This window comes from Asparagus officinalis, chromosome 3, assembly GCF_001876935.1.
Source record: "Asparagus officinalis chromosome 3, Aspof.V1, whole genome shotgun sequence".
NCBI lineage: Eukaryota > Viridiplantae > Streptophyta > Magnoliopsida > Asparagales > Asparagaceae > Asparagus > Asparagus officinalis.
The window spans coordinates 40,363,542-40,390,159 of NC_033796.1; the positions used below are offsets into that span (position 1 = coordinate 40,363,542).

General features: G+C 38.6%; 3 protein-coding genes across 3 annotated transcripts in view; 2 read left to right on the forward strand and 1 right to left on the reverse strand.

Moving 5' to 3' along the window:
- Positions 4,879–22,406, forward strand: LOC109833899 (LRR receptor kinase BAK1-like). Its single transcript, XM_020401757.1, has 11 exons — positions 4,879–5,339; positions 7,386–7,518; positions 7,612–7,683; positions 8,523–8,666; positions 18,165–18,236; positions 18,332–18,403; positions 18,496–18,608; positions 19,213–19,347; positions 19,437–19,778; positions 21,030–21,424; positions 21,781–22,406. Exons 1-11 carry the CDS (start codon positions 5,255–5,257, stop codon positions 22,093–22,095), a joined length of 1,878 nt encoding a protein of 625 aa, XP_020257346.1. The 5' UTR covers positions 4,879–5,254; the 3' UTR covers positions 22,096–22,406.
- LOC109834988 lies at positions 23,073–23,801 on the reverse strand. Its single transcript, XM_020402991.1, has one exon. It carries the CDS (start codon positions 23,799–23,801, stop codon positions 23,073–23,075), a length of 729 nt encoding a protein of 242 aa, XP_020258580.1.
- The window catches only part of LOC109834989 (probable inactive receptor kinase At5g10020), a 46,656-nt gene continuing 44,070 nt past the window's right edge, over positions 24,033–26,618 (forward strand). Inside the window, exon 1 of the mRNA XM_020402992.1 lies at positions 24,033–24,196. Within this exon, the coding sequence (XP_020258581.1) occupies positions 24,033–24,196 (164 nt within the window). The remainder of the gene's footprint in view (positions 24,197–26,618) is intronic.

Below are 26,618 nucleotides of genomic sequence, written 5' to 3' on the forward strand. Positions count from 1 at the left end.
TAAAATTTTTATTCAATAAATAACGTACTTTAGTGAACCATATATGTGATATTTCAATGTTATATGTGACAATTCAATTCTACATGTGACGGTTCTACCTTATATGTGATATTTAGATTTGATTTGTGACTTTTGAGTATTACATGTGACATTGAGACATCATATGTGACGTTAATGTATTATATGTGAACGTTAGATGTGTACCTCATATAAAAGATATATTTCTAGATGTGCACCATTCTAGATGTGTACTTCATCTTGTTGAGAAATATAAATTGAAGTTTAGAGCGATGGGTTTTGCCTTAAGTGTTACTCAACGTATTTTAAAATTATTGGAGTTTGTTACATACAAGTATACGTTTAATTGTATGTTATGTGTGACCTTTACTCGTCTCATGTGGCAATACTCTATTATACGTGACTCTTATCTGTGTTATGTGATATTTTGCTATTATTTGTGACAGTTGTCGTTTATATGTGACATTTATCTGTTATGAATATTGAAGCCTTGTAGAGGGAGCCTGAGATTAACGTTGATCCATGGACAACAAAATCGAATAGCTATCTATGTCCTGAAGCAGAATTCTTCAACAAAATTGCATGAAGGGAAGCACTCTTGAAGTATCACTGAAGGACATAACCGAGTCATGTGCACTGAACCTATCCAAGACTAACGTTTCCTGGCAGAATTCAAACTCTTTTGTGACTGTTGTCTGTTACATGTTACTTTTGACATTTTGTTGTGACATTTACTACTTAATTGTGACACATTACCTGTTCGTGTGCCTTATTAGTATTAACTGTGACACCTGTAACAACTTTACTTTTAGATTCTATTTAATATGCTAAACAACAAAGATCACCAATAAATTACAAATACAAATTTTATCATTTACAAACAGCTAGTAAACATCCCAAATCCAACAAATAAAACAGTTATGTGTGGTTGTCTAATACTTCCACTCAATCAATGGTACATCATTACCCCCAAAGTACAAAAGATATTTTGGATCGTCAATATCTAACTTCAATTGCAACTTCTTCCATTCACCACGTTCGCATATGATTTGAGCAGCAAGTCATGCTCCTAACATCGAATAACTCCCTTTGTAAGGCTTCAATATTTATTGTCTCCCTTCCCTCTAGGATCGCCTTGATGAAAAAATATGCATGTATGCAACAATTATATCTGTAAAAATATCACATAACACTTAAACTGCAGCAATATAACTGGTAACGAGAATATATCACACAGAATGTAAAAATATCACATAACAACAGCATATGTCACACAGAATATCAAAATGTCACATAACAGCAGCATACATCACACAGAATACCAAAATGTCACATAACAGCAGCATAAGTCACACAGAATACCAAAATATCACTTAACAGCAGCATAAGTCATGCAAAATACCAAAATATCACATAACAACACATAAATCACACAATATACCAAATATCAGATATATGGCACAAACGTAAATGAGGATTATCTCAAATTTTCATTGATAATCACATCCAATAAAAGTTTCTACAAGTTAAGATAATCCCACATGATAAACAAACATAAAAGACTTTTCTTTGCATGCTAAAGCTGTAAGTAAATCACCCATATCGCAGGAAAACGTCTACTAACAAACAATGTATCCAAAAGTTGCTTAACCATAGCATAATATTCAGGTTGCAACTAGTTGTTATGCACGGGAGTTAGCACTAGTATTGTTACACATATGCATGTTGTAGTAACATTATGATTTGGTAAATACCCGTTCAAAATGAACACTCATCAGTATCATTTTCTCCTGGGAAACTAAGGAAAATTATAATGAAACAAATATCTAAAAACTATTTTTGAAGATTAACCATCCATGATCAAAATATACATTTCTCCTCCATCGCATATTCTTAATCTTGTGCCGATTAAGAATCTTGATGGCGACCTTATGCCCAATCAAAACATGCTCATCAATCTTTACCTTTCCAAATGACCCAATACCCAGTGTCTTCCCAAGCTTGTAATTTGGCAAGGAACACTTTACTAGCTCCTCCTTAGTTAAATCCTTTCATTTCTACTGCAAACCCAAAAAAAAATTAAGAATTTTGTGAAAAAATAAGCTAATGCTTCAAATCACTGTAAACAAACAAACTCTAATTTAGATTCCTGAGTCCAAAATTTTAGGTAAAATAAACAAATTTGATGGATTTTCGAACCCTAGAAATAATTCCTTTTGAGATTGAATCTCGTTCACCATTAGATTTACTAATAAAACATCAAAAACTAAACTCCTAAGGATTTAGGATAGAAATTTGAGAAGATTAGAACTCACCTCTAGGTCATCGAAGGAGGGGGGAGAGGGAGGGGATGGGGCCGGAGGAGTGGGCCCGGCGGTCGGCGGAAAAAATTTACAAGCACAAAAAAATCACAACAAAATTTTTTTTTACCCTAAATTGCCAGATCATAGAAATTCATTAAAAATCAAAATTTGAAGCATACCTAGTAAAGAGACCAAGAATCAGGACTCAGACCTCGAACTACCCATTAGCGATGGAGCCAAGGATACGGTCGGGGAGGAGGGGGAAGGGGGAGGAGGTGAGGATGCGGATGAGAAGGGAGGAGGCCAGAGGCAGGGGAAAGCTGGGAGGAAGGGGAGGGGAGCGAGCAGGCGAGGAGCGGGGAAGGGGGAGAGGAGGAAAAAGTGCAGATGAGGATAGAGGAGGAGGGGAGGAGAGGAGGAAGATGAACTATTTGGGAAGAAGGGTAATTTAGGAATGTTTTTCTTGGGCAGTGGGTTTGGGGCTTAGTTGCACTTTTTTTTCACTTTTAGGGGTTTATGGTTATGGTTATTGGACTGGGGGTGAGGATGCATGGGCCAATTTATTTTGGTTCCTTCAAGCAATTTTCCCTTTAATTTGTTACCAATAAGTATAGAAATGTATAGATGTGCCCTTATACAATTTATATAGGTGTCCCCATAAAGTTAATTACTCCATAGATTTTAAAGAATTTTTTAGGGAACTTAGTTGTATTTTTCTTAGTTTGTGTGATGAAATGAAAATAATAATGTGTTGATATGAACATGATATTCAAAATCATTGTGTCTTTAAATCTTTTTAGTTATTTTATAAATAAAATTTCAATTGGTAGAATATTTATGCACGTGTCTCCACAGAAAAAAATTTCTAGTTCGTCCCCTGGCGTGATCAAGAAAGATGAAGAAACCCTCATCACTTAAAAAAAAATACATTTCTATTTTTTTCATTAATTTTTTTTTATAGTAGAGGGATATTTTCATCTTTTTAAGGTCACGTGCTTCACGTATGACAAGTTGGACTTTATAATGTTACTTTGAAGGTTAGTGTGGAAAATCTTTATAAGGAATTTAGTGATATAAAATAACTTCAGAGTCTTATGCGAAAAACTACTTAAAGTTCAGAGAAGTTGTAGAATAAAAATAGTTAAGAGGATTATCTAAAATACTTCCAAAGTAAGAGGGATTTTTTGAAAATTACGATGAAAAGAAAGTTATACTAAACCGAGATAGTGATCTCACACCAACGCGAGGTTCATGATGAATACTTATCTGAAAATTAATCGCAGTTTTGCATAACATATTTAGGGGAAAAACTTGGTTGTAGATGCCCCATCACATCTTAGGCATTTACATTTGCTTCGGGGTATCAAGACTATTCCGGATTTGTGAAACCTCGCCAGACCACCTAAAAAATAAAAAAAATAAATAAAAATTGTGATGCTTATAAAACAATAATTGGTAAGTTTTAGAATATTACAATAACACCAACACCCGCTAAAATAAATTTTGAGAAATAATAGAATATTACAATGGCATCAAAACATTCTAAAATAGATTTTACACAAAAATCGATAATTTTGTAAATCATTTTTGAAAAACATTAGAATACCGCGATAACATCAACACAGTCAAAGTAATATATTCCGAACAAAAGGTCTACAATTTTAGGCTTAATTGTATTTAAATGTCATATAGATTTTCGTACTTTGTATTGATATACCCTTAATTATTTTTTGGCAGCATTTATGCCCCAAGGAATTTACAATTTACAGTTAAATACATTAGTTATAAATTGAATCTTGGTAAGTATAACAATAAATTTAATAACTATTAAGAGTTATAATATTCTAAAATTAACATGTGAGTGTCATATGAAAATTTTGGTGGAAAGAGCTTTGCTACAGGGACCCAAAATATGGGACTAATAAGGGGAACAAGTAAGATGTCCCCCTCCTATTGGATAATGAGTTGGCCATCATTAATGATGGCCAACTTATTATCCAATAGGAGGTGAACATCTTACTTGTTCCCCCTATTGGTCTCATATTTTGGGTCATTGGGGAATTTTTCAAAAATAAATGGGAGCATAAATGCAGAGTAGGGAAACTATAGAATAATTAAGTTCAATTAAAGCCACAATACGTCAAAAAATAAAATAAAATAGAAGCAGTGGGTCAAACTATTGACTAATCATCCCACTAAATTATGGTGGGCCCCGCGATTAAAAAACTATCGTGGGCCCCAATTTCAAGCTTAGCACGGTATAAAATATATCACGCTCGAAGCGCGTCGCCGCAAAATTCTGACCAAGGAGAACGCAAAAACAAGGTAATTTACGCGCACCCGTTTCACTTTCAGTAAACTGGGTCCGAGCAAGATCACCTAAATCTCCCAAATCATTAAGGTAAAACTCCGGGCGTGAGCAAAATTGGTGTCCGTAAAAGCCAACACTAGCATATCCGATTACGGGCCTGGCAGGTCCGACGTGTCAACATCGGGCCCCACTTGTCTTTGACTAACGTGCTGCTCGGCCCGTTTCGGCCTTTGACTCCGTCCGGGCATCGGGCGGCTGTGAGCCCCAGAACTCCAGCGATTTTCTTCAGTGGGACTGTGTGAGAAAGAGAAATTCCTATTTAAAAAAAAGAAGAGAGAAAAGAGAAAAAGGCAGGGAAAAAAAACAAAAAATTGAAAAGTAAGCCGAGGATTAAAAACCCCGCATTTTTTCCACGGGAAAATCGATTTAAACCGTCGCCGAAACCCTTTTCCCCCGATCTCTGCGGGTTTCAACCGTCGGATTCTGGTCGAACCCGTGGTTTTCTCGACGAAAACAGTGGTGGGCTTGAGGTTTCGGTGAGGTTAATTTTGAAAGAGTTAGGGTTCCTGCTGCTTGAATTGTACGGACCTGAGATTGTTTTGAAGCTGGAGGAGCGGTTCTAATGGACCGAGATGTCATGGCGCCTTTGTTTCTATGGCTGATCTTGGTCTTCAGTCCCTTAGCTAGGGTTCGCGCTAATACGGAAGGTTAGCTGAGGTTTTCTTAATATCTTCAATATTTCTTTAATAAGTTTAAAGATTCTGACGGAGTTCAAACCTCAAATGTTTTAACTTTGGTTGCTTGATTAGTTTTTAGTTGTTGAAGTTGCGAGCTTAATGTTGTCTTGTTTACCAAAATTAGCATATGCTGTGGTATATATAGAACGGCGTTATGTTGGGTGTTTGAATTGGGAAGCACGGGCTTAGGATTTTAGGCAGTGAGAAAGAGTTGATAATGATACTTGTAATTTTGCTTCCTGTAGGATTGCGAAAAGCCGTTGTTTAGTTATGTTTGCTGTCACCAATCAACGAATAATTTCAAGGTATCTTTAGGTATTTACTAATAAAGTTCTTGTTGTTTAGGTTAGTTATTTGCGATATACGTCAAAGTGGTGGCCTGCAATCCATTCTTGATCATAGAGCTTTAATGTGGAAAGTGCTATATGCTATATCTGGCTCTTGCCCTTGCTCATCCCCTTCATTACATTATTGGTATAAGCTAAGGTATTGAATTGTGATTAGTTAGTTGTTTTATTGTGAAACATGGACATAAAAAGCTATAGACCTATCATCTCCTTGGGCACCTAAACCAGTCACACGCTTGATTGCTATACGGCAGTTGATTGTGTGGCTACTGGTTAGCCTTTTGTTTCAGATGATTCCTGTATATAACTGGTAGAAGAATTTGAGTTATCCTTTTTTAGGGTGAACTGTAGATTTGGCAGTGCAGCATGAATATACGTTTAAGTGACCACTACTTACATAGAGACTGTAACCATAAGTTATCTTAGTGCTGAATCGATGTGTAGTTGATTTACTTTTTAATTTGTTTCAAATTTCAAGATCATGATGTGGTGACTGTTAGTGGTGTTAGTGTCTTAGTTTTTTACTTTGTAAGTTTATGGTCTAGTCAGGACGAAGACCGACCACCATTGACAGTTTTATGTTTATCTGAATATCCTACCTTGATGTTGTTAGTATATAACGTGGCATAGGTAATTGAGCATGTCCTATTAATTTGAGAAACGAGAAGCATGGCTTTATGGACTGCGGTGTGTCAGGATATAATTAATTTGACAAACACAGATGCACACACATATATAAACGTATATGCATATGCATGGACATGTTGACGTGGACATCTAATGAATGGTTGTATATCCTATCTCATTCTTAGATTACTCTTTACCATAGTTGTTAGGAACGTGGGATGCTATACCGAACCCCCCTTCGGATTCAATCATCCCGAAATAGGAAACATTAGCAAACTGGATCGCGGTGGTATGCGACTCTGTTCGTCAACTCCGGCGACCAGATTTTGAATTCAAACCAGTTAAATTTTTGAACAAAATAACTATTTTTCAAAAAAATAATCAACAAAAGCGTGAGAAATTAAGCGAATAAAGTATACATACCTTGATTGCAACATGATTCTCAAGGTTCTTTTACCATTACCGATACATATTTCTTGAATTTGACTCTTGTAGAACCTCATATTAGGATATTTCTATAATTATTTTTAAAAACAAAACTAAACCATATTACATTCCCTAACGTACTGCATAGAGGTTAATAACAGAATTAGCTGGTGGAGAATTTTTTATGTTGAAGCCGGCCACGGGGAAGCACTGCGATGACGCTTGTAAAATATCCCCCTTCAGCAGCCCGAGGATAAGAAGCACTACGGTTTCCAGGATCAACGTCTTTGCTCCACTACCATGTTAACCTTAAAGAAACCCTGGCGGATTAAATGTGCAACTTGGTTGGCATTTCGATTTATTACGTTGTTATGCTTATGTTGTTGTTTCTATACATATTTCAAGTCAAACAACTCAATTAGAACTAATTTTCTTGCCTTCCCCAACGAAGAAAAAAAGGAAAATATTTATCTGGTTATTTACTGATAGATACATGCCAAGGTTTCTGTTGCTCAGCCTCTCTATCAGCATAATCTCTTATGTGTTTGCAGTTTGCCTCCCATTTGCTACAAATATTTATCAACTTCTGGTAACATTTCTGTTCCTGTACAAACAGGTGATGCATTGAATAGCTTACGAAACAGCTTAAGTGATCCTAATAAGGTACTGCAAAGTTGGGACCCTACACTGGTCAATCCATGTACATGGTTTCATGTGACATGTAACAATGACAATAGTGTCAATAGAGTGTAAGTAGATAACCTCAATCCGCACCTTATTTAACATCATCTATCTTTATACTTATGTGAGCTTTATGGTTAATATTTCCAATTTTCTCTCAGTGATCTTGGAAATGCAAATTTATCCGGTACTCTGGTCCCTCAACTTGGCCAGCTAAAGAATTTGCAATACCTGTGAGTTCCATTATGCTGGATATATTGTATATAACTGAATATCATTTCTCAGGTAGCACTTAAAGTAATGAGATGCTTAGCTATGAACAAATTAGTTTGTGAAATATATCCTTCAATTAGGAAACAATGATGCATAAGACCTTTGTCAATAAAGGCAGGTTATTCTATATTTGGCTTGTCTTATTTCTACTGCACACTGATGTTTGAATCTGTAAAGCAATCAACACATTCTGTCAGATTGCAATTCTATTCTTGATTCTTGAGCATCAACAAGAATTGGGCATGAATTAAACCATGAAGTACACTGGATTGAAAATCCTGTCTCCTTTATGGTTTAATATGTAAAATGGTTTGTCAAATACATGGGATTTTTCAACCCCATCCATTGAAGAGACCCATTTTGTCCTTTGAAAAAGGTTTGTTGAATACCTTTTCCATTAGCGAAAACGTCCTATCAAATACACAAGATTGTCAGTCCTCTCTATGGCACTTCCACTTCAGACCTGTGTATGTGATTAAGACTTAAAAAAGGAGATTGTCAGTCCTGTATATGTGATTAAGACTAATTAATATTTGCCAAATACATGAGATTGCCGATTCCGTGTATTTAGCAAATAGATTTTTAAAAAAAAATCAACCAGCTTTCAGTGCACATTGCTAATGTGGCTGAAAGTTGGTCAAGTTTTGTAAATAAATAAAAATTGGTTGATTTTTATAAATAAATAAGATTATTGTTTTTTTCAAGAACAATTGTACTCTGTTTAAATACAAACACTTTTAATTTTCTTTGCTATTAATCTTCAGATTGGCAACTGTTCTGATTTATCATTTTATAACAGGGAACTTTATAGCAACAATATAAGTGGGACAATTCCTAGCAGCCTTGGTAATTTGACAAACCTGGTGAGCTTGGACTTGTACTTAAACAATTTCACTGGTCCAATACCTGACACACTGGGGAAGCTGACAAATCTACGTTTCCTGTATGATAACTCTATCCTTTTTCCAGAATTTATGTTATTCTTTCTTGCATTTAATTATTAATATCTGTTAAATATGCTGAAACTGCATCTTGTTGCTGCATCTGGAATCTTGTTTGTCATATCTTGCGTGATGGATATTATCAGCGACTTCTTAAGTACATGAGCTGAAACAATAATAAATCGATCACTGTCGTCCATTGAAGCAGTAGGCTTGTGATTTGGAAGGACTTCCCATATAACTGACATAACTTGAACTTCTACGAGGGTTATCTTGCTGTTTTTGTCTATGTTTTTTTGGTGTAGATAGGGTAGGGAGGTATCTGTGAGATGACAGGCTACTCAGGTTCTGGAGAAAATTTTATTTGAAGATGAGCTCAAATCAAGGGCGGATCTAATATGGTTCAATAAAATATTGTAGAGAAATTATTTTGGTTAATTTTGGATATAAAATGATATCTTCTTGTTTTATTTTTCGATTATTTTCTGAGCCTATTTTAGAAGCAAATATTATATTTCTAGAATTGTGTTCTTAAACTGCTTAGGCCTTAAATGTTCTTATTAAAAAATAAGAAGTAATATTTTGATATGATACCAGTGATTAGTGTTGTTAGGCGAGAAATTTCTTAAACGTGAAGTTTAAGGTATGACGTTGATGTGAGAATACTTTGATGTGAGAATGTGAACTGTTCTATCTTATATTTTCTTATTGAATCTCAAAATAAACGCCTAATTAATATTTTGATTTGCTAGTCTTAATTTCTTAAAAAAAACTATCAAGTAATTATACCACCATTCTGGAAACCAGAAAATATAGATCCACTACCAAACTTCACAGTACTAATAGAATACTTCCGTTACATTACAGTGATTGCCACAGTACTTTCAACTGCTGCAGTACCTATGGTTATGATGACCGTGACTGTAATTTCCAAGATTTTCATGTTTATTCTCCACCTCATGTCTATATTCATCTTCCTATAATTCACCTTACCATTATGGTTGTTCCTGCACTATTCAGTATCAGTGCCTCCTTTGCAAAATATTGCTACAATCCTCGCAAATTGGGAGATGTGTCTTGTTGAGGGTTCAGTAATTCATATCGGGGTGAATTTGGATGCAAAATTTGGAAGAAAATTGGATGAAATTTTTGATATGACAATTGAGCAAATATATTTGTACATCAAAAGTAAGCTAAAAGGAAAGCTGAAGGTTGTTGACTGGAAAGTCACATTAATACTCATTCACAGAAATGTATGAAGGTTTTTTTCCCTTAAGTTGTCCTACAGTTTACTATTTATTGAGAAGGTATTACAATCCTTCACCTCCTTTTGCTAGTCATCATTGTTTGAAGAGATGCAATTATTTTCCATCATTGTTTAAGTTTGAGCCCCATGCTGCATCATCACCAAAGCATTATATTGCATCTTGAACTAGCACTAGATCTAAACCTGTGCCTAAGCCAGAGCCAGGCTCAAGGCTATAACCTAAGAAAAAATTGGAGCTTTGCTAGATCTAAACTAGAGCGAAATGTAGAGCCTAAGCTAGAAGCCAAACTTTAATCTCCAGATATGGCTTGATCCTAAGGCACAATCAGATTTGTTCCTTTGAAGAATCTTGTTTTGAGTGCAACCTAAATCAAAGCGAAATGGATTAACTGATGCAGTTTTTGGTCTGCCAATCTCCATCACATTCAACAAAGACTTTCATGAATATCTTACTCAATCCATTTTCTGATGTTATATCTGATGGAGGACGCATAACAAGCAAATTCATGGAGAAATGGGAGCTTCATAAGTCAAATGCGGATACGGATAAATCATTGACTTGTCCGCAAACAAGCGACCATCTCTCTTGAGCCGGAATGCGGCTTCTAACATATTATATATGAAAATCACATATCTCAACAAGACGAAACCTTTTGGATTGATAGATTCTCAAAGTTACATCAGTATCACAAGTTTTTGGCAGAAATCCAAAAATTATCATCTTTTATTTATTTTTAGTTATAAACTTGGCGTCAATTTAGATTAGGAAACAAATTCAATTTCGATTCATATTGGACTGATTTGTTTCCTCTATTATACAGAGTCTTTTTAGGATATGATGTGATATTTTTTATTTCTTTGTAATTCTAGTCCTATTAAGAATCTATGTTGTTTATCTATTTAAAAAGAGATATGTAAGAATTAACAGATCACTTTTATCAATAAAATTCATCTTATTAAATTTCTTCGTGGACTCGATGTTCTTCATTGATTCCAAGATTTTTTTTTTGTGAATTTAAAGAGCACCCCTTGGTGGATTTCAAAGTTTGTTACTTCATCGCTGCGTCAATATATGATTGGATTTTTATCCTAGGTCCTCCTCTTGCATGCATAATGCTTTGTGCTTAATTCTAATTGTGATTACTTTTTCACCCCTCATGCAAAATTGCTCAAGATTCATTATTCTCTTATGCTTGAAAGCTCAAGGTCGAGTTTCCTCCAATAAAGAGTGAGATTTGATCTAGGACATTTTCATGTGAAATGATCTGGATCAAGGTTAAGATCCAATATGTTTAGGCTATTATAGAGATTGGAATTTCTTAGTTAGTAACTAAATTAATATGGTTCATTTCGGATGATGATATTTTTATTTTTTATGTTTTCGTATATTTCAAATAGGGCAATATAATTTGGTTCTATTTCCGAATTTCTAACCCTAGTACGGAGGCTGTTTTTTACTTTATAATTTTTTGGATTAGACTTCTTATGCCTTGTGCTAATGTGTCCTATTAAGACACTAAATACCTTTCTCAATAGGCATATTGATACGAGTTGCCGTGCGAGCACTCTTGATCGCGGAATTATCAAGAGTGGGTAAAGAAGAAGAACGACAGAAGAACACAAGAGTTGAATTAGGGCGAAGGAAAATACCTTCTCTAGATTATGAGAATCAATTGGATTTTACAAATCTCTCTCTCACAATCTCTCTAGATCAAAGAACAACCTCCCTGATCTCTTTTCTGATTACAAACTGAGTTCTAAACCCTAGAAAAGTCGTGTTTCTATTTATACTAAACAGAAATCCCAACTGGAGCAGGAAACAGACCCAGGCCCGGATCCGCGACGCGGTCGACCGCAGTGCCCAAGTCGGTCGACCGGTCAGAACGACGAAATCTGGAAAATCGATTACAGGGTTCTCCGGTCGATCGCAGTGCCACCATCGGTCGACCGATCTCAGTCCCGAGACACAGTTGGGGTCCGTGCACGATGCGGCCCCCCGCCGTGACCACGCCGGTCGACCGGACAGAGTCCAACTGTAATTTCTGCAGTTTTGATGAATCCTTTCGACTTCGTTGCTTCCAATGGTCTCGTCCACGACTCCTCTACTCTATTCTCAAGATACCATGAGAATCATCTATCCTCAAGCTCCCATGAGGATCGCTAAGCTCCCGAAGAGAAGATACACCCGTATCATGGGTCCCCCCTTTAGGAACTTGAAGTCCCATTCAAGTTAGAACTTCAGCTGAGGGAACTCGCGAGCCCCTCCTTCTCTGTTGAACCACTTGGCCTTGCTAGGTACCTGACCTTGACGTCCAATGAGAAACGACTCCTTCGTCCCCCGCCTCGTCGTGGTCGTCTTCCGTTCCAAAATGCAATCTTCTTTCAGTGGCTCCTCTCTATCAAACCACAAGTCTTCAACATGCGGTAAGATCAACTTGTCATCACCTTCATCATCCAATAACGGAGGTTCAAACAACTTCAAGTACTCGGCATTGATCACCGAATACATGCCTAAGTAAGGTGGCAAATCTAAACGAAAAGCGTTGTCGCCAATCTAATCGATAATCCGAAATGGACCATAACGAATAGGCTTCAACTTCTTCCCTTCTCCTTTGAGCCTCTCCTTACTCAATTTTAGCCATACCATATCGCCTTTACCAAAGTTACAAGGAACCCGATGTTGATCATGCTTCGCCTTGTACTTAGCTTGCGATTTCTTCAATTGAGCTTCAACCGTGGCATGAATATTTGCAATCTTCTCAAGAAATCGCTGAGCACGTTGTCTCTCACTCCCCTCCTTGCCGTCCACTGTGGCTTCACTTGAAAACACAAGATCGAACGGGCTCGGCGGTAAAAATCCATAACAAGTCTCAAACGGTGACTTCCCTGAAGATCCATGAATCGCCCGATTGAAAGCAAACTGCAAATATGGTAAACTCTCATCCCAAGTCTTAGGATGCCTAGAATTATACCCCCGCAACATGTGCACCATAGTCCGGTTGACTACCTCCGTTTGTCCGTCTGTTTGTGGGTGAAATGCCGTGCTCTTCTTCAATTTGGTGTCCATCAAACTCCACAAAGAATCCCAAAAATGCCCGAGAAAACGGCTATCCCGATCCGAAATAATCGAACTCGGCAACCCAAAGTGCTTCCACACATGTTCGAAGAACAATTGTGCTGCACCCGCTCCCGTCACGGTCTTCTTACAAGGAATCAATATCACCATCTTGCTGAATCGGTCCACCACAACGTACAAATAGTCATGCCCGCGCTTCGTAGTTGGCAACCCTCCTAGAAAATCCATAGAAATGCTCTCCCACGGCCTAGAAGGAACCGGTAATGGTAGGTACAATCCCCTCTTTCTGTTAGAAGGCTTCGAAATACAACATAACTTACACCCTCCAACATACTTGGTCACATCATCAAGCATCCGTGGCCAAAACACATGTCGCCGTAGATTGAGAAGCGTTTTCTGAATGCCAAAATGCCCTTGCACACGCGAGGTATGTGCTTCCCGAATCCACTGCAACCTATCACCATCCTCCGGAATGCATAGTGATGCCCCACGATACAATAAGCCATCATCTCCAAGTGCATACTCCCCCCTTCGACCAGCCTTCGCCTGCTCAAACACACTACCGAAGTCTCTACTGGATGCATACAACTGAACATACTCAAAAGGAACCAAGGGCTGAATACGCGTCGCCACCAACAACGACCTTATCGGTGGGCGAGATAACATATCGGCCAACTTGTTCGTCGCCCCCTTCTTGTACCTAATAATGATGTTGAAAGCCATCAAATAAGACATCCACTTCATGTGCCGCGCCTGCTGTAGCTTCGTCTGGGCATGTAAGAACTCCAACGGCTTATGATCCGAATGCACGACCACCTCCTTCCCTAACAAGTACACCCTCCAATGCTTAATTGCTTGATATAGCGCATAGAACTCCTTGTCGTAGGTTGGGTAGTTCGCAACAGCACCCGAAAACTTTTCAGAATGGTATTCCACCGGTTTCCCATCCTGAGTCAACACCGCGCCCATCGCATAATTAGACGCGTCGGTCTCTACCTCGAAAGTCCGCTGCAAATTCGGCAACGCCAACACTGGTGCCTCCGAGATCTTCCTTTTTAGCAACTGAAAAGCCTCCTCATGCGTCCTTCCCCACTCAAACTGAACTTTAGCCTTTGTGAGGCCATGTAACGGTGCCGCATAAGTCGAAAAATGTCGAATGAACTTGCGCAAATACTGGCAAGCTCCCATGAAGCTCCTCACCTCAGTCACTGTCTTCGGCGTCGGCCACTTTGTGATCACCTCCACCTTGCCTGGATCTATCCTCCGCTGGCCCTTCCCTACGATGAAGCCGAGATACACCAACTCGTCCTTCCCGAACTCGCACTTTTTCCCGTTGAGCTTCAGCTGTCCGTCCTGCAACACTTCAAATACCTTCTCAACATGAACAAGATGCTCCTCCCAGGTCCTGCTGTACACCAAGATATCATCAAGGTAAACTATCACAAAATCCTCTATAAATGGTCGCAACAAATCATTCATAAGCCTCATAAAGGTAGCCGGAGCATTGCACAATCCAAACGGCATCACCAACCACTCGAACAGGCCTTGCTTGGTCTTGAACGCAGTCTTCCAAGTGTCTTCCTCCCGAATCCTCACCTGATGGTAACCAGACTTCAAATCCAGCTTCGTGAAAAACCTCGCTCCCTCCAACTGGTCCATAAGATCATCGATCCGCGGTAATGGGTAGCGATTCTTGATTGTGATCTTGTTGAGTGCCCGATAATCTACGCACATGCGCCAACCTCCATCCTTTTTGGGCACCAACAACACTGGTGACCCGCAAGGCGAACAACTTGGCACAATCACTCCTGTCTCCAAGAGCTCCTGAACTTGCTTCTTGATCTCCTCGGACTCTAGTACTGATGTGCGGTATAGGCCTATGTTAGGTAAGGAACTCTCCCCTGTCAACATAATCTCATGCTCTACACCTCGACGTGGTGGTAGTCCCGTGATCTCCGAAAACAAGTCCGCATACTTTGCTTTTAACCTTTCAAGATCTCCCTCCTGAAGCTTGCTCAAGACGGACAAGCACATCCTACTCAGTTGCTCTTCATACAGCCGAATGAACAATAAAACGAACTTCCTGCCCGCATTCACCAACCTCTTAGCCTGAGTCACTGTCACCAAGCTCGTCTCCTGTGGGAGAGATGCTGAACGAAAAATGAATTGCTCGCCATCCTTGTTGAACGTGTACTTTTGGGCTCGCCGATCATATACTGTGTTGTTGACAATCTTAGTCATCCTTGTTCTGAAAAATGAACGAAGAGATGTTGAAAATCTTAGTCATCCTTGTTCTGAAAAAGTGAACAAAGAGATGCTGAACGAAAAATGAATTGCTCGCCATCCTTGTTGAACGTGTACTTTTGGGCTCGCCGATCATATACTGCGTATCTATCCCACAAATAAGGATTGCCCAAAATAACTTGGCAAACATCCAACGAAACCACGTCGCATGTGACCTCGTCAATATACGACTCGTGGAGTGCAAATCTGAATGAACACTGGTTCACTACACTCAATCCCGCCTCCTTCTGAATCCACCCTAATGGATAGGGCTTTGGATGCTTCACCGTCTTCAATCCCAGCTTCTGTACTAATGCCTCAGATATCAGATTTTTCTGACTCCCTGGATCTACAATAGCATCCACTAAGCTGGTCTTGACCTGCAATTTCAGAACAAAGAGCTGCTCCCTCGGGTCGTCATCTTCCTTGGTAGCCTGCTTCCCCGCCATAAGGTTGAGACTGCTATTGGGTTCGGTCATCCCGGGAACCTCCTTCGGACCCTGTGCTATCACGTACGCCTTCTTCTCCTCCTTCTTCTTCAACCCTTTTGGCTTCAGATGAGGATACTTATCCCAGCAACGATCAGCCACATGCGCTGTCTGCTTGCAGTGATTGCATGTCAATCCTGCTTTCCCCGAGTCAACCTTCTTCTTCTCATCCTTAGACTGAGAGCCACCCGTCTTGCTCCCCGATGGTTTGGAATCCCCCTTTGTCTCATTGCCCTTCTTCTGCCTGCCCAAAACAGCTTCATCTCCTTCCGGATGTATTCATTCAGACCCGCCATGTACTTCATAAAGATGGGATACTCGTCTGTTGCGATGTTTAGAACCATCGCCTGCTGTTGGAACTCCGTCGTATACTCCTGAACGGTCTGATTAAACTTTTGGCGCAAGCCATACCACTTGTACCAACGCTCCTCAAGGAACCCTACTGGATAGAACTGTTTACGAAGTAGTTCCTTGAACTTGTTCCACGACGCCGCTTTCCTCTCCTGTTTGCAATAGGATTTCCACCACGTCAACGCGTGCCCGGAAAGCTTCAGTGTCGCGAACACTATCTTCTCCTTGGACGAATATCCGTAGAGAGTGAAGTACATCTCCATACGTTCGATCCAATCATCAAGCTTCTCCACGTTGATACTCCCATCATAAACAGGAATCTCAACCTTGAAGTCAATCTTCAGATTTTGGTAATTGTTCTTACTCCTTTGATGTCCGGCAGTCTTGACAATCTCAGTCTCCCCCTCTGAATCAGATTCCTCGTGTTCCTCGTCGGATTCGACGAGTTTCTTCTTGCCCTTCGAAGAAGATTCCTCCTTTTTGTCACCTCCGTTGATTAGACCCACGAGTTGGGTAAGAGTCGTCCCGATCGTCTCAATCTGTCTCTCCATGGCATCAAGTCTCGCTGAATTATCTGCTTCAGTCATCTTCTCCTTCCTTAATTTCTGGACTCTCTCCAAAGAAATAAGGATCTCGCCAAGCTTCTTGTACTGTGAGCGAGTAAGGACCATACACAGGTTCCCCCTTCACAGGATCTAGGTGCTCTGATACCAACTTGATACGAGTTGCCGTGCGAGCACTCTTGATCGCGGAATTATCAAGAGTGGGTAAAGAAGAAGAACGACAGAAGAACACAAGAGTTGAATTAGGGCGAAGGAAAATACCTTCTCTAGATTATGAGAATCAATTGGATTTTACAAATCTCTCTCTCACAATCTCTCTAGATCAAAGAACAACCTCCCTGATCTCTTTTCTGATTACAAACTGAGTTCTATACCCTAGAAAAGTCGTGTTTCTATTTATACTAAACAGAAATCCCAACTGGAGCAGGAAACAGACCCAGGCCCGGATCCGCGACGCGGTCGACCGCAGTGCCCAAGTCGGTCGACCGGTCAGAACGACGAAATCTGGAAAATCGATTACAGGGTTCTCCGGTCGACCGCAGTGCCACCATCGGTCGACCGATCTCAGTCCCGAGACACAGTTGGGGTCCGTGCACGATGCGGTCGACCGCCGTGACCACGCCGGTCGACCGGACAGAGTCCAACTGTAATTTCTGCAGTTTTGATGAATCCTTTCGACTTCGTTGCTTCCAATGGTCTCGTCCACGACTCCTCTACTCTATTCTCAAGATACCATGAGAATCATCTATCCTCAAGCTCCCATGAGGATCGCTAAGCTCCCGAAGAGAAGATACACCCGTATCACATATGTGATGATTTTATCAAACCGACTGTTAGTTATTGTTGTGCATGAGGTTTATGTTTTATCGAATTTGAATCCATTGTGAGAATTCGAAGCCTTTGTTCTTATCTTTTATTCCTGCTTACTCTCATCACAGACTCGTACGACCTCCTCTCACTAGAAGCCTAATTTCCTAAAATTCCCACTGGATATGTGTGCTATTGCAAAAAGAGAGGTACTATATAGCTGGTGGGTTATTAGTCATTATTATAAATGTTATGGCATTTTCTATCCTAAGGAATTATGAAATACGTGAGTGTGAAAATTATCCTCGATTGCACATTACCTGTAGATCTGCTTGTTTAGGGACTCAAGTAGAAAGAAAGAAAAGAGCAGGAACATAGAAGAATTACTCGTCTCAAATCTTACATTTTATAGTGAGAGCATGATGGTATCAGATGTTGAATTCAAAATTATTGGAAATTGCTCTATATACTGCATTTCAATCGTTAGGATGGCACTTTCAACGAATATGTGAAGCTAACATTATTGAGGAGTTAACTCTGTTGTTAGTTATTCTTTAACTTATTCTAATTACATATTTGCTGATTATTTTTATTATAATAACTTCTGAAGATTTATTTGTCCATGAGTTAATTGTATCTTCCTTGAAATTTCTCTGGAAGGATAGTCGCCTTAATAACAACAGTTTGACGGGGAAAATTCCGCAATCATTGACAAGCATTACAACACTACAAGTTCTGTAAGTTCTTTTTTATTTTGAAGCAGTATAAATCCTTTCTCCTCTCTTGCCCAGAGTTCTTATGTTAAATTACTTCTTTGTTAATAAATATGCAGGGATCTGTCAAATAACAGATTGTCTGGAGAAGTTCCATCGAATGGATCCTTTTCATTGTTCACTCCTATCAGGTACTTATGATTTTTGTTGATGATCTACGAATCATATATTTGCAATTGTGAAGAGGCTTCTTTTTCCTGAATATAGTTGGCCAATTTTGCAGTTTTGGTAATAACCCTCAACTGTGTGGTCCTGGTACATCTAAACCTTGTCCCGGTTCTCCTCCATTTTCCCCGCCCCCTCCATTTGTTCCTCCAGCGCCACCCACGTCTCCAGGTATTTGTTTTCTTTCCTTTTTGGTAATGCCTTTAAATTTGACATTTTGGTGGGTAAACTTCGGAGTCAGGATAGTTCCCCCCCTAGCTAATAGTCCTATACATAACGGTAGAGTAACTCTCCAATTGTACATGAGAAATTTTAGTTTCTGTACTTGAACTCTTATATACCAAGTTCAAAGCTTTTATAATTTTATTGCTGAAAGAAGAGTTTTTTGTGTACCCTAATATATGCAACTGAACCTTGGTCTCGCTGTGGAAGTTCAGAGTTCCTCTATCTGTGCAGAAGGCTACCATACAATTGGTTCTGCTACATAGATGCCTTATAAACTGCATTTTCCAATTCAACAATTTTATTTGGTTATTTCCTTTTGAATCTTGATGGCTTGTTTAAAATGTATGCTCAAAGGCACTATTCATTGGGTGTGATATGTTTTTAAGAAATTTTAAGCTTCATATATGTTAATGTAAGCAAACAGAAAAGGTAGACGGGTAAATACATAATAATTATAAAGGCATGCATGAGGCAGAGAAAGCTTCCATATTTAATAGTGAATTTGTGTGATATGGCTGGACTTAATGGCTGCTGTGTGTCTATTGAAAAGGAAGTAGCACCTCTAGTACTGGTGCGATTGCTGGAGGAGTTGCTGCTGGTGCTGCTCTTTTGTTTGCCGCACCTGCAATTGGCTTTGCTTGGTGGCGTCGCCGGAAGCCTCAAGAATACTTTTTTGATGTCCCAGGTTGGCATACTTTACACAGCTGGTAGTATAGTGAACACGTATTGGTTACTTCAAGTGGAACATAAATTTGTTGACCTCTCCTTTTGCAGCTGAAGAAGATCCAGAAGTTCATCTGGGCCAGCTTAAAAGGTTCTCTTTACGAGAGCTCCTAGTTGCCACTGATGGATTTAGCAACAAGAACATTCTGGGTAGGGGTGGCTTTGGAAAGGTGTACAAGGGGCGGCTTGCTGATGGTTCATTGGTGGCTGTAAAGAGGCTGAAAGAAGAGCGCACGCCAGGTGGAGAACTTCAATTTCAAACAGAGGTTGAGATGATTAGCATGGCTGTTCACAGAAACCTGCTTCGGCTTCGCGGATTTTGTATGACTCCTACAGAAAGGCTGCTTGTATATCCTTACATGGCTAATGGGAGTGTTGCCTCATGTTTAAGAGGTACTTTCCTCGATTAATCTTCATATTATACTACAGAACATAAGTATGGTGCAGTTCAGCTGTTATCCAATTCAGCGCCCTTGAGATCACAAAATAGGCAATGTCGACATCAGTTTACTATGTATCCTGCACAGAACTTCTAAGATTCTAATATTTGTCCATAATCTTGTCACTAATTTCCCTAATGTGTTTCAAGTTGATTTTTTTCCCTGCTTATTGTTCCCTGCAGACGAATTAAATTTTCACTCAAACCTTACTGCTTTCGTTTTCATCTGTTATTATAGATCTTTCCATGGTGAGGAGAATTTTGATAGTTGCATTATAGTTGCATGAACTTAAGCGCATAGCCGAGAATATATGCTAATCGGCTCACTACTTGTTTTGTTCATGGAGGAAGCTACGTCTAACGAGTATAGGCTGCTAGCTAGAAATCTGGAACTCACCTTTAGAGCATATGCAAGTAGGTCATGGAAGTGCATATTCATTCATCAACATTTCTTCCTCTAGATTTTTGCTCCTTAGGTGACCCCAATTTTGAGTCGAGCAGATTAGGATGATGATGATAAATAATCTGATAAATTTGTTGACGACAATGATCTTGAAATTTCTCCAATTTATCATATAGGAAGTGATCAGACACAGGGAATCATCTTATACCTTAAAACAGGTACCTGGTTCTTGAACTAATGCGGGTTCTATTCTTTGAATATAACCAACTAGACAATAACTAGATTAAGCAAGCAAACAGTACAAACAGTAACATACTGTAGTGACCGAATTTTAGGTTCCTCTAAATCATCACAGGACAAACCGTATATAGTCTTTGTTCAAAATCTACCTCAATCCAAGTAAATTCTGTAGTGTCATTAGTACTTGGTATCTGCGCACTTGACAAGTTTTCTGATGGAATAAGTGACATGTTTTGAGGTCCTATCTGGAATGTAAAATTAATTCAAGAACAATTTTTCTTTATATGATGCGACTAGTCACCCATGTAAAACAGTAATTTCATTTCCATAGGCGCCTGATAGGTTTTATATTTTAGACATACAGAGCAGCGTTTCTAAGGTTTTAATTTGATGTTATTGTTCAATCTGGATATGTCAAATTATCTGATCAAGTTCTTTGCCAGTTTGTAAAATTTCTATGCTCTGAATGTTGACGGTATGATTAAGGCAGTTGATTTTGTAGATAATCATTACTCATTTTGGCTCATTTCTCGATGATCTCTAAGTTTATAGTTTTGTGCAGAGCGCACTCCAAATGAACCTCCCCTTGATTGGTCAACTCGGAGAAGGATTGCATTGGGATCTGCCCGGGGCCTTTCCTACTTGCATGATCATTGTGATCCCAAGATTATTCACCGTGATGTCAAAGCTGCAAATATTTTATTAGATGAAGAGTTTGAGGCGGTTGTAGGGGATTTTGGCTTGGCCAAACTCATGGACTACAAGGATACCCATGTAACAACTGCTGTGCGTGGAACTATTGGCCACATAGCTCCAGAATATTTATCGACGGGGAAGTCTTCAGAGAAAACTGATGTCTTTGGGTATGGTATAATGCTTTTGGAGCTCATTACAGGCCAAAGGGCATTTGATCTTGCTCGACTTGCAAATGATGATGATGTTATGTTGCTTGACTGGGTACATTCTTGTCTCTTTCTTACTAATGGCTAATGTATATTTACCTGCACTGAATTTAGGTTTTCTTTTTTCCTTTTACTATTTGCATAAATGCAATCTATAGAAAGTAAACACGTAGACAAAAGGAAAAAAAAAAGCGAGGAGTTCAAAATATTTTCCCCTCGCTCTGCCATGTTTGAGGGCTGATAAATTTTCCACGAACTTGAAGCCAGCTGATGAAAACTTAGATGATCAGTTGGAGAAAATTGATCAGTTGTTTGATTATGCTTGAAACAATAGATGGATGATAACTGGTCTTACTAAGTATATATAGCGTTAGTTCTATGTATGGATCTCTTAAATCTTTGATGTTTCAGGTGAAAGGACTGCTGAAAGAGAAGAAACTGGACATGCTAGTGGACCCTGATCTACAGGAAAACTACGCGGAGTCTGAAGTGGAATCGCTGATCCAAGTTGCTTTGCTTTGCACACAAGGCTCCCCAGGGGAGCGCCCTAAGATGTCGGAAGTGGTGAGAATGTTGGAAGGTGATGGCCTCGCTGAGAGGTGGGAGGAATGGCAAAAGGTCGAGGTTTTCCGCCAAGATCTGGACATGGCTCAACATCACAACCCTGAATGGATTCTTGACTCTACCGACAATCTTCCAGCAGTTGAACTATCTGGCCCGAGATAATTTCAAAAGGAAAAAAGAGAAGAATTTTTTTGCCTTCCTCTTCTAGGATGCAATGTGATGTATATTTTGCAATTTGTGTCAAAAGTCGTCTTTTGTGTATATGAAGGTTAGGCGGTTCAAAGTATCTTCAGAAATTCTCTGTGATATTGTTGATCAATTTTTCGATAAAATTATTAGACAATTGAAGGATCAATTGTAACTTTTCAGTTTAGATGCATATAGGTTTGTATTATATATCCAAGGTATGAATCACGCAAATAGCTCAATGAGCTATAATATTTACAGATTTATGCAAATCAATTTTTTTTTTTTTGTTTCTTCTTGATCCTTCAGCATCGAAAGCATTGAAGCGTGCAGTTAGTGTGCAGTGAAAACTGTAATAGGCTATATGGAGATTGCAGCTTGATGATACGTGAAAATTTAGAAATTTTGTGTTTTCATGGATTTGAAGATAATTTCTTTTTTTGTTGTCTCGTGTTACACATGGACAACAGGTTAAGAACTTTGTCCATATCCTGCGTTAGTTTATATACTCTTTTCCAACGTTTGGTTCAATGTTCGGGGCTTATTTCCTTGGATAGGGATGAGCTGCTAAGGAGCAATGGTAGCAAAATGGCAATAGGATCGGCGCTTGGCCTGCACTATAGCAAGTGGAAAGGCTAAGGGGTTGTTTGGATCGGTTTTTTTTTGAATGAAAATAGAGCATACAGCCCTATCATGTATATATAAACCAAAAATGAAAGTGTTTACAAAAGATATCTGATTGTGATTAGGTCCGAACCTCCGAGTTGGAGGGTATTAGGCCAAATCACGAAAAGATGTCTCTTACATAAGATTAAGACAAAACATCAACAGGGACCAAAAAAAAAAGAAAAAACAACAAAAAAGGAAGCCAAATTACATCATGACCAAGGAAGCTGAGACGAGAAAACCAAGAACAAAAACTGGTATGGAAAGAAACTGCTGCAAGGAAGCCACTACCCATGGGGACTTGGAAGGGCATTGCTGTCAGCACTTGATTCTGCTATATCAGGAAGCCCCGAGCTGAAAATAAGCTTGCGCAACTTGCTAGCAGACTTGGATGAGGAAGCACCTGTCCAGAAAAGAAGGAAGTGAACCGCCTTGTTGATGATATGTTGTGGCGTGGAGGACTGATTAGAGAAGATGAAGTCATTTCTAGCTTTCCAAATGACCCAGCAAACCGTAGGAAAACTGTAGCCCCAAAGGAGTCTAATGGATGTGTGGATGGATTTGTCAGAACAGATAGAGAGGCCATGGTTGATGCTAGTGGGGAGGGAGATTAAACCAATTTTGGAGAGCCATGGATCCCAGACTTGCTTAGAGAAGTTGCATGAGAGGAAAAGGTGGTCGTGGGACTCGAGGTCATCACAGAAGGGGCAGATTGTGTCTGCTAGCCAACCTTGAGCTGATAACCTGTCTTTAGTTTTCAATCTGTTAAGGCTGAGAAGCCAAGTGAACAACTGAACTTTGCTAGGCAGAAGCTTATTCCATACAACAGCATTATATGGGAAACGGAGACCTCTATCCATGATGAATCTGTACATGGATCTGACAGTGAAAGACTTGGAGGCTGAAAGAGGCCACGAAGGTTTATCAGCAGATGAGGATGGGGCAATGTAGGAGTCCTGAAGGAGAAGGATGAGAGCTTGGACTTGGCTTCTGTCGATATCAGATGTTGGACGCATGAGGATTGGTCTTTACTGCCATCTTCCCCCCACAACTCTCCCTTGGGACTCTGCTGGATTGAATTTGGAGAAAGCCAGGAGATAGGCCTTAGGGAATAAGCTAGCAAGGGAGTTGTCTCCTAACCATTTGTCTTCCCAGAAGAGAATCTTAGAGCCTTTGCCTAGAGCCCATTTGACTTGACCATAGAAGAATTGGTGGCAGGAGGTGATGTCTTTCCAGAATCTAGAGCTATGGCTCCCGTGAGAGGGGCTGTGCAGGTTGGAATGATAGATGGATTGGAGGACTTTGCCTACGCGGTTGTTGGTGTCAATCAGATGCCAGAGCCATTTAGACAGGAGGGAAATGTTGAAAGAGCGGAGGTTGGAGACCCCAAGGCCCCCACTGGCTTGGATCGGTTTTTTGGATCGGTAAAAGGGAGGAAAGCTGTCAAAAATATTAGCTTTTTGGTAGCTTTCCCCCAAAATCGCCTCTATAAGAGGAGAGGCGATTTTGGAGGAAAGCTGCCAAAAAGCTAACATTTTGACAGCTTTCCCCCTCCTTTCCCCTTCCAAAAACCGGAACCAAACAGCCCCTAAGCTGCCAATTGTAGCAGAAACCCACGTGTAGTATTGCCCAATTGCAGCTAGGCCCTCTTTAGTTCTCGGGTAAATTGCGTATAAAATCCATGTAGTATTGCCCATTTGCGGATAGACCATTATAGTTATATTGGTGTGAATGGTCCCCAATACTAGTTGCTCAAGTGCGGATACACTCTCTTAGTGAATTTTTCTAACTCTTTTTAAAAGTATTTAAAAAACAAAGGCAAATGGGGTAGTCTAATGCACCAATAGAACTATAGAGCATCTATCCACCTCTATAAAACTTCTTTGACTCTTTTAAGAATAAAAAGAAATCACGTAGAAGGTCTATCAGTGCCCATCTCTATTTCTTAGTATCTGGTGGCCAATGTTGTTCTGATAGGATGTAGCTATCTAATTCAAGTCTATCAAAATAATTGCAAGTGGTCAAGACCTTAGATCTTTTAAAATGATATAATATTAACATCTCAAAATCAAAATATCACAGAACTTAAACAATACCTATTTGAGTAATTTTACTCATGTAACCATTTTTAATTAACATACTAAACATCTCAAAGGCTCGCAATTGGTGAGGACCTTAAATACTTTGAAATGATACATATTGAACATCTCATAATCAAAACATTAGAAAAACTTAAATTTGTGGTTAAAACTAATTTATACATCTTTTTTACGCGTGTATACAAAGTATAATATTGGAAAGACAAAATGCTTAAAAAACAATGCATTAAATGAGAATTTAGTTGTAAATTAAGAGTCCTTATTTGTGTAATTTAACACACATTATTCTTTTTAATTAACATAACTATTGAATATTTCAAAAGCCTAAATATTCACGTTTTCACTTTTAAACTACCCTATTCTGGCTATTAAAAAAACCTTTTCCACTAAGTTGGTTGCTGATAGTAAAATGCTACATCCTTCCTACTTGATATAGTAAATTATTAAGCAAATAATATATCTCATGTTTAGTGCAGATAACTATGCGAATAAAGTATAATATTTTAAAGACTAAATATCAAAAAACTCCCCTTAACTTTGGATGATAATCAGATAATCACGCGTAACTTTAAAAAAATATTAGAAAATCTAGTTAGTTTGAGGGTTATTAGAAAACCCTTTTAACTTTGTGATTTTATCGGGAGACCTCGTTAAAACCATAAATTTAGGGGATATTTTTTTGATAAAATCTCAAAGTTGAGGGGTTTTTTTTGTTGATAAAATCTAAAAGCTAAAGGGATTTTGTGATAATCACCGCTCAAGGGCATTTTCTGATATTATAGCTGAAAAATCATGAATTAATTTTGGAGAAATACCCTCTACTATTTTAATATGAGAAAATCTCCTCAAGTTTATGCATATTGTAGATAACTCTCCTCAATTATAAAATATCAAGATAAACCATTAAACTTTTCTCACTTAACCCCCCTTAAATATAGGGTGTGTCTAAGAAACCCCCCTCAAGTATTTTAATTTGAGAAACCCTCTCATGTTTAAGATTATTATAAATAACCCACCTCAAGTTTGAAAATTTAAGAAATTCCCATGAACCTTTCTCTCTTTACGCCCTGAAAGCTAACATTGTTACCCTGATAACTCGGTAAGTTTTATGTTTTCTCACTTAACCCCCAATATTTTTTGGCAAATAACTTTAAGATTTTTTTTCAATGTTTTTTTTTTGCAATTATTAAAATTTTGAAGAGGTTGATTGTAATTTTTAGAGTTAAGGGGATTTTTTTTCTAGTTTTAGATTTTTCGAGGGAAGGGTGTGTGTGTTTTGTGTTTTTTAATTTTTTGGGGCTTTTCTTGTAATTTTCTTGAGGTTTCTTTGTAACTTTCTAATTGAAAGGGTTTATTTATGATTTTTAATATTTTGAGGGGGCTACTTGAATTTCAAAAAATTTCATGATACTATTTGTCATATTTAATTTTCATTTTATTTTTTGTAATTTTTCATGTATTTGTTTGGAATTTTGAATTTTTAGGGGTTGTTTGTACTTTTTAGATTTTGAATAGGTTGTTTATAATTTATGAATATTTCATTGGTCATTTATAATTTTAAAATTCTAAGAGTCTTTTTTCAATATTTAGATCTTCCAAAATTTTTTGGAACTGAATCTCAAATATTTTAAAATTCTCTCAAAACTCCCAATAACGTTTTGCAGAAAATCCTCAAAGTTAATATTAATAATTCATGTGTAATTAAATGACCAAAATAAACCCTAATATTCCAAT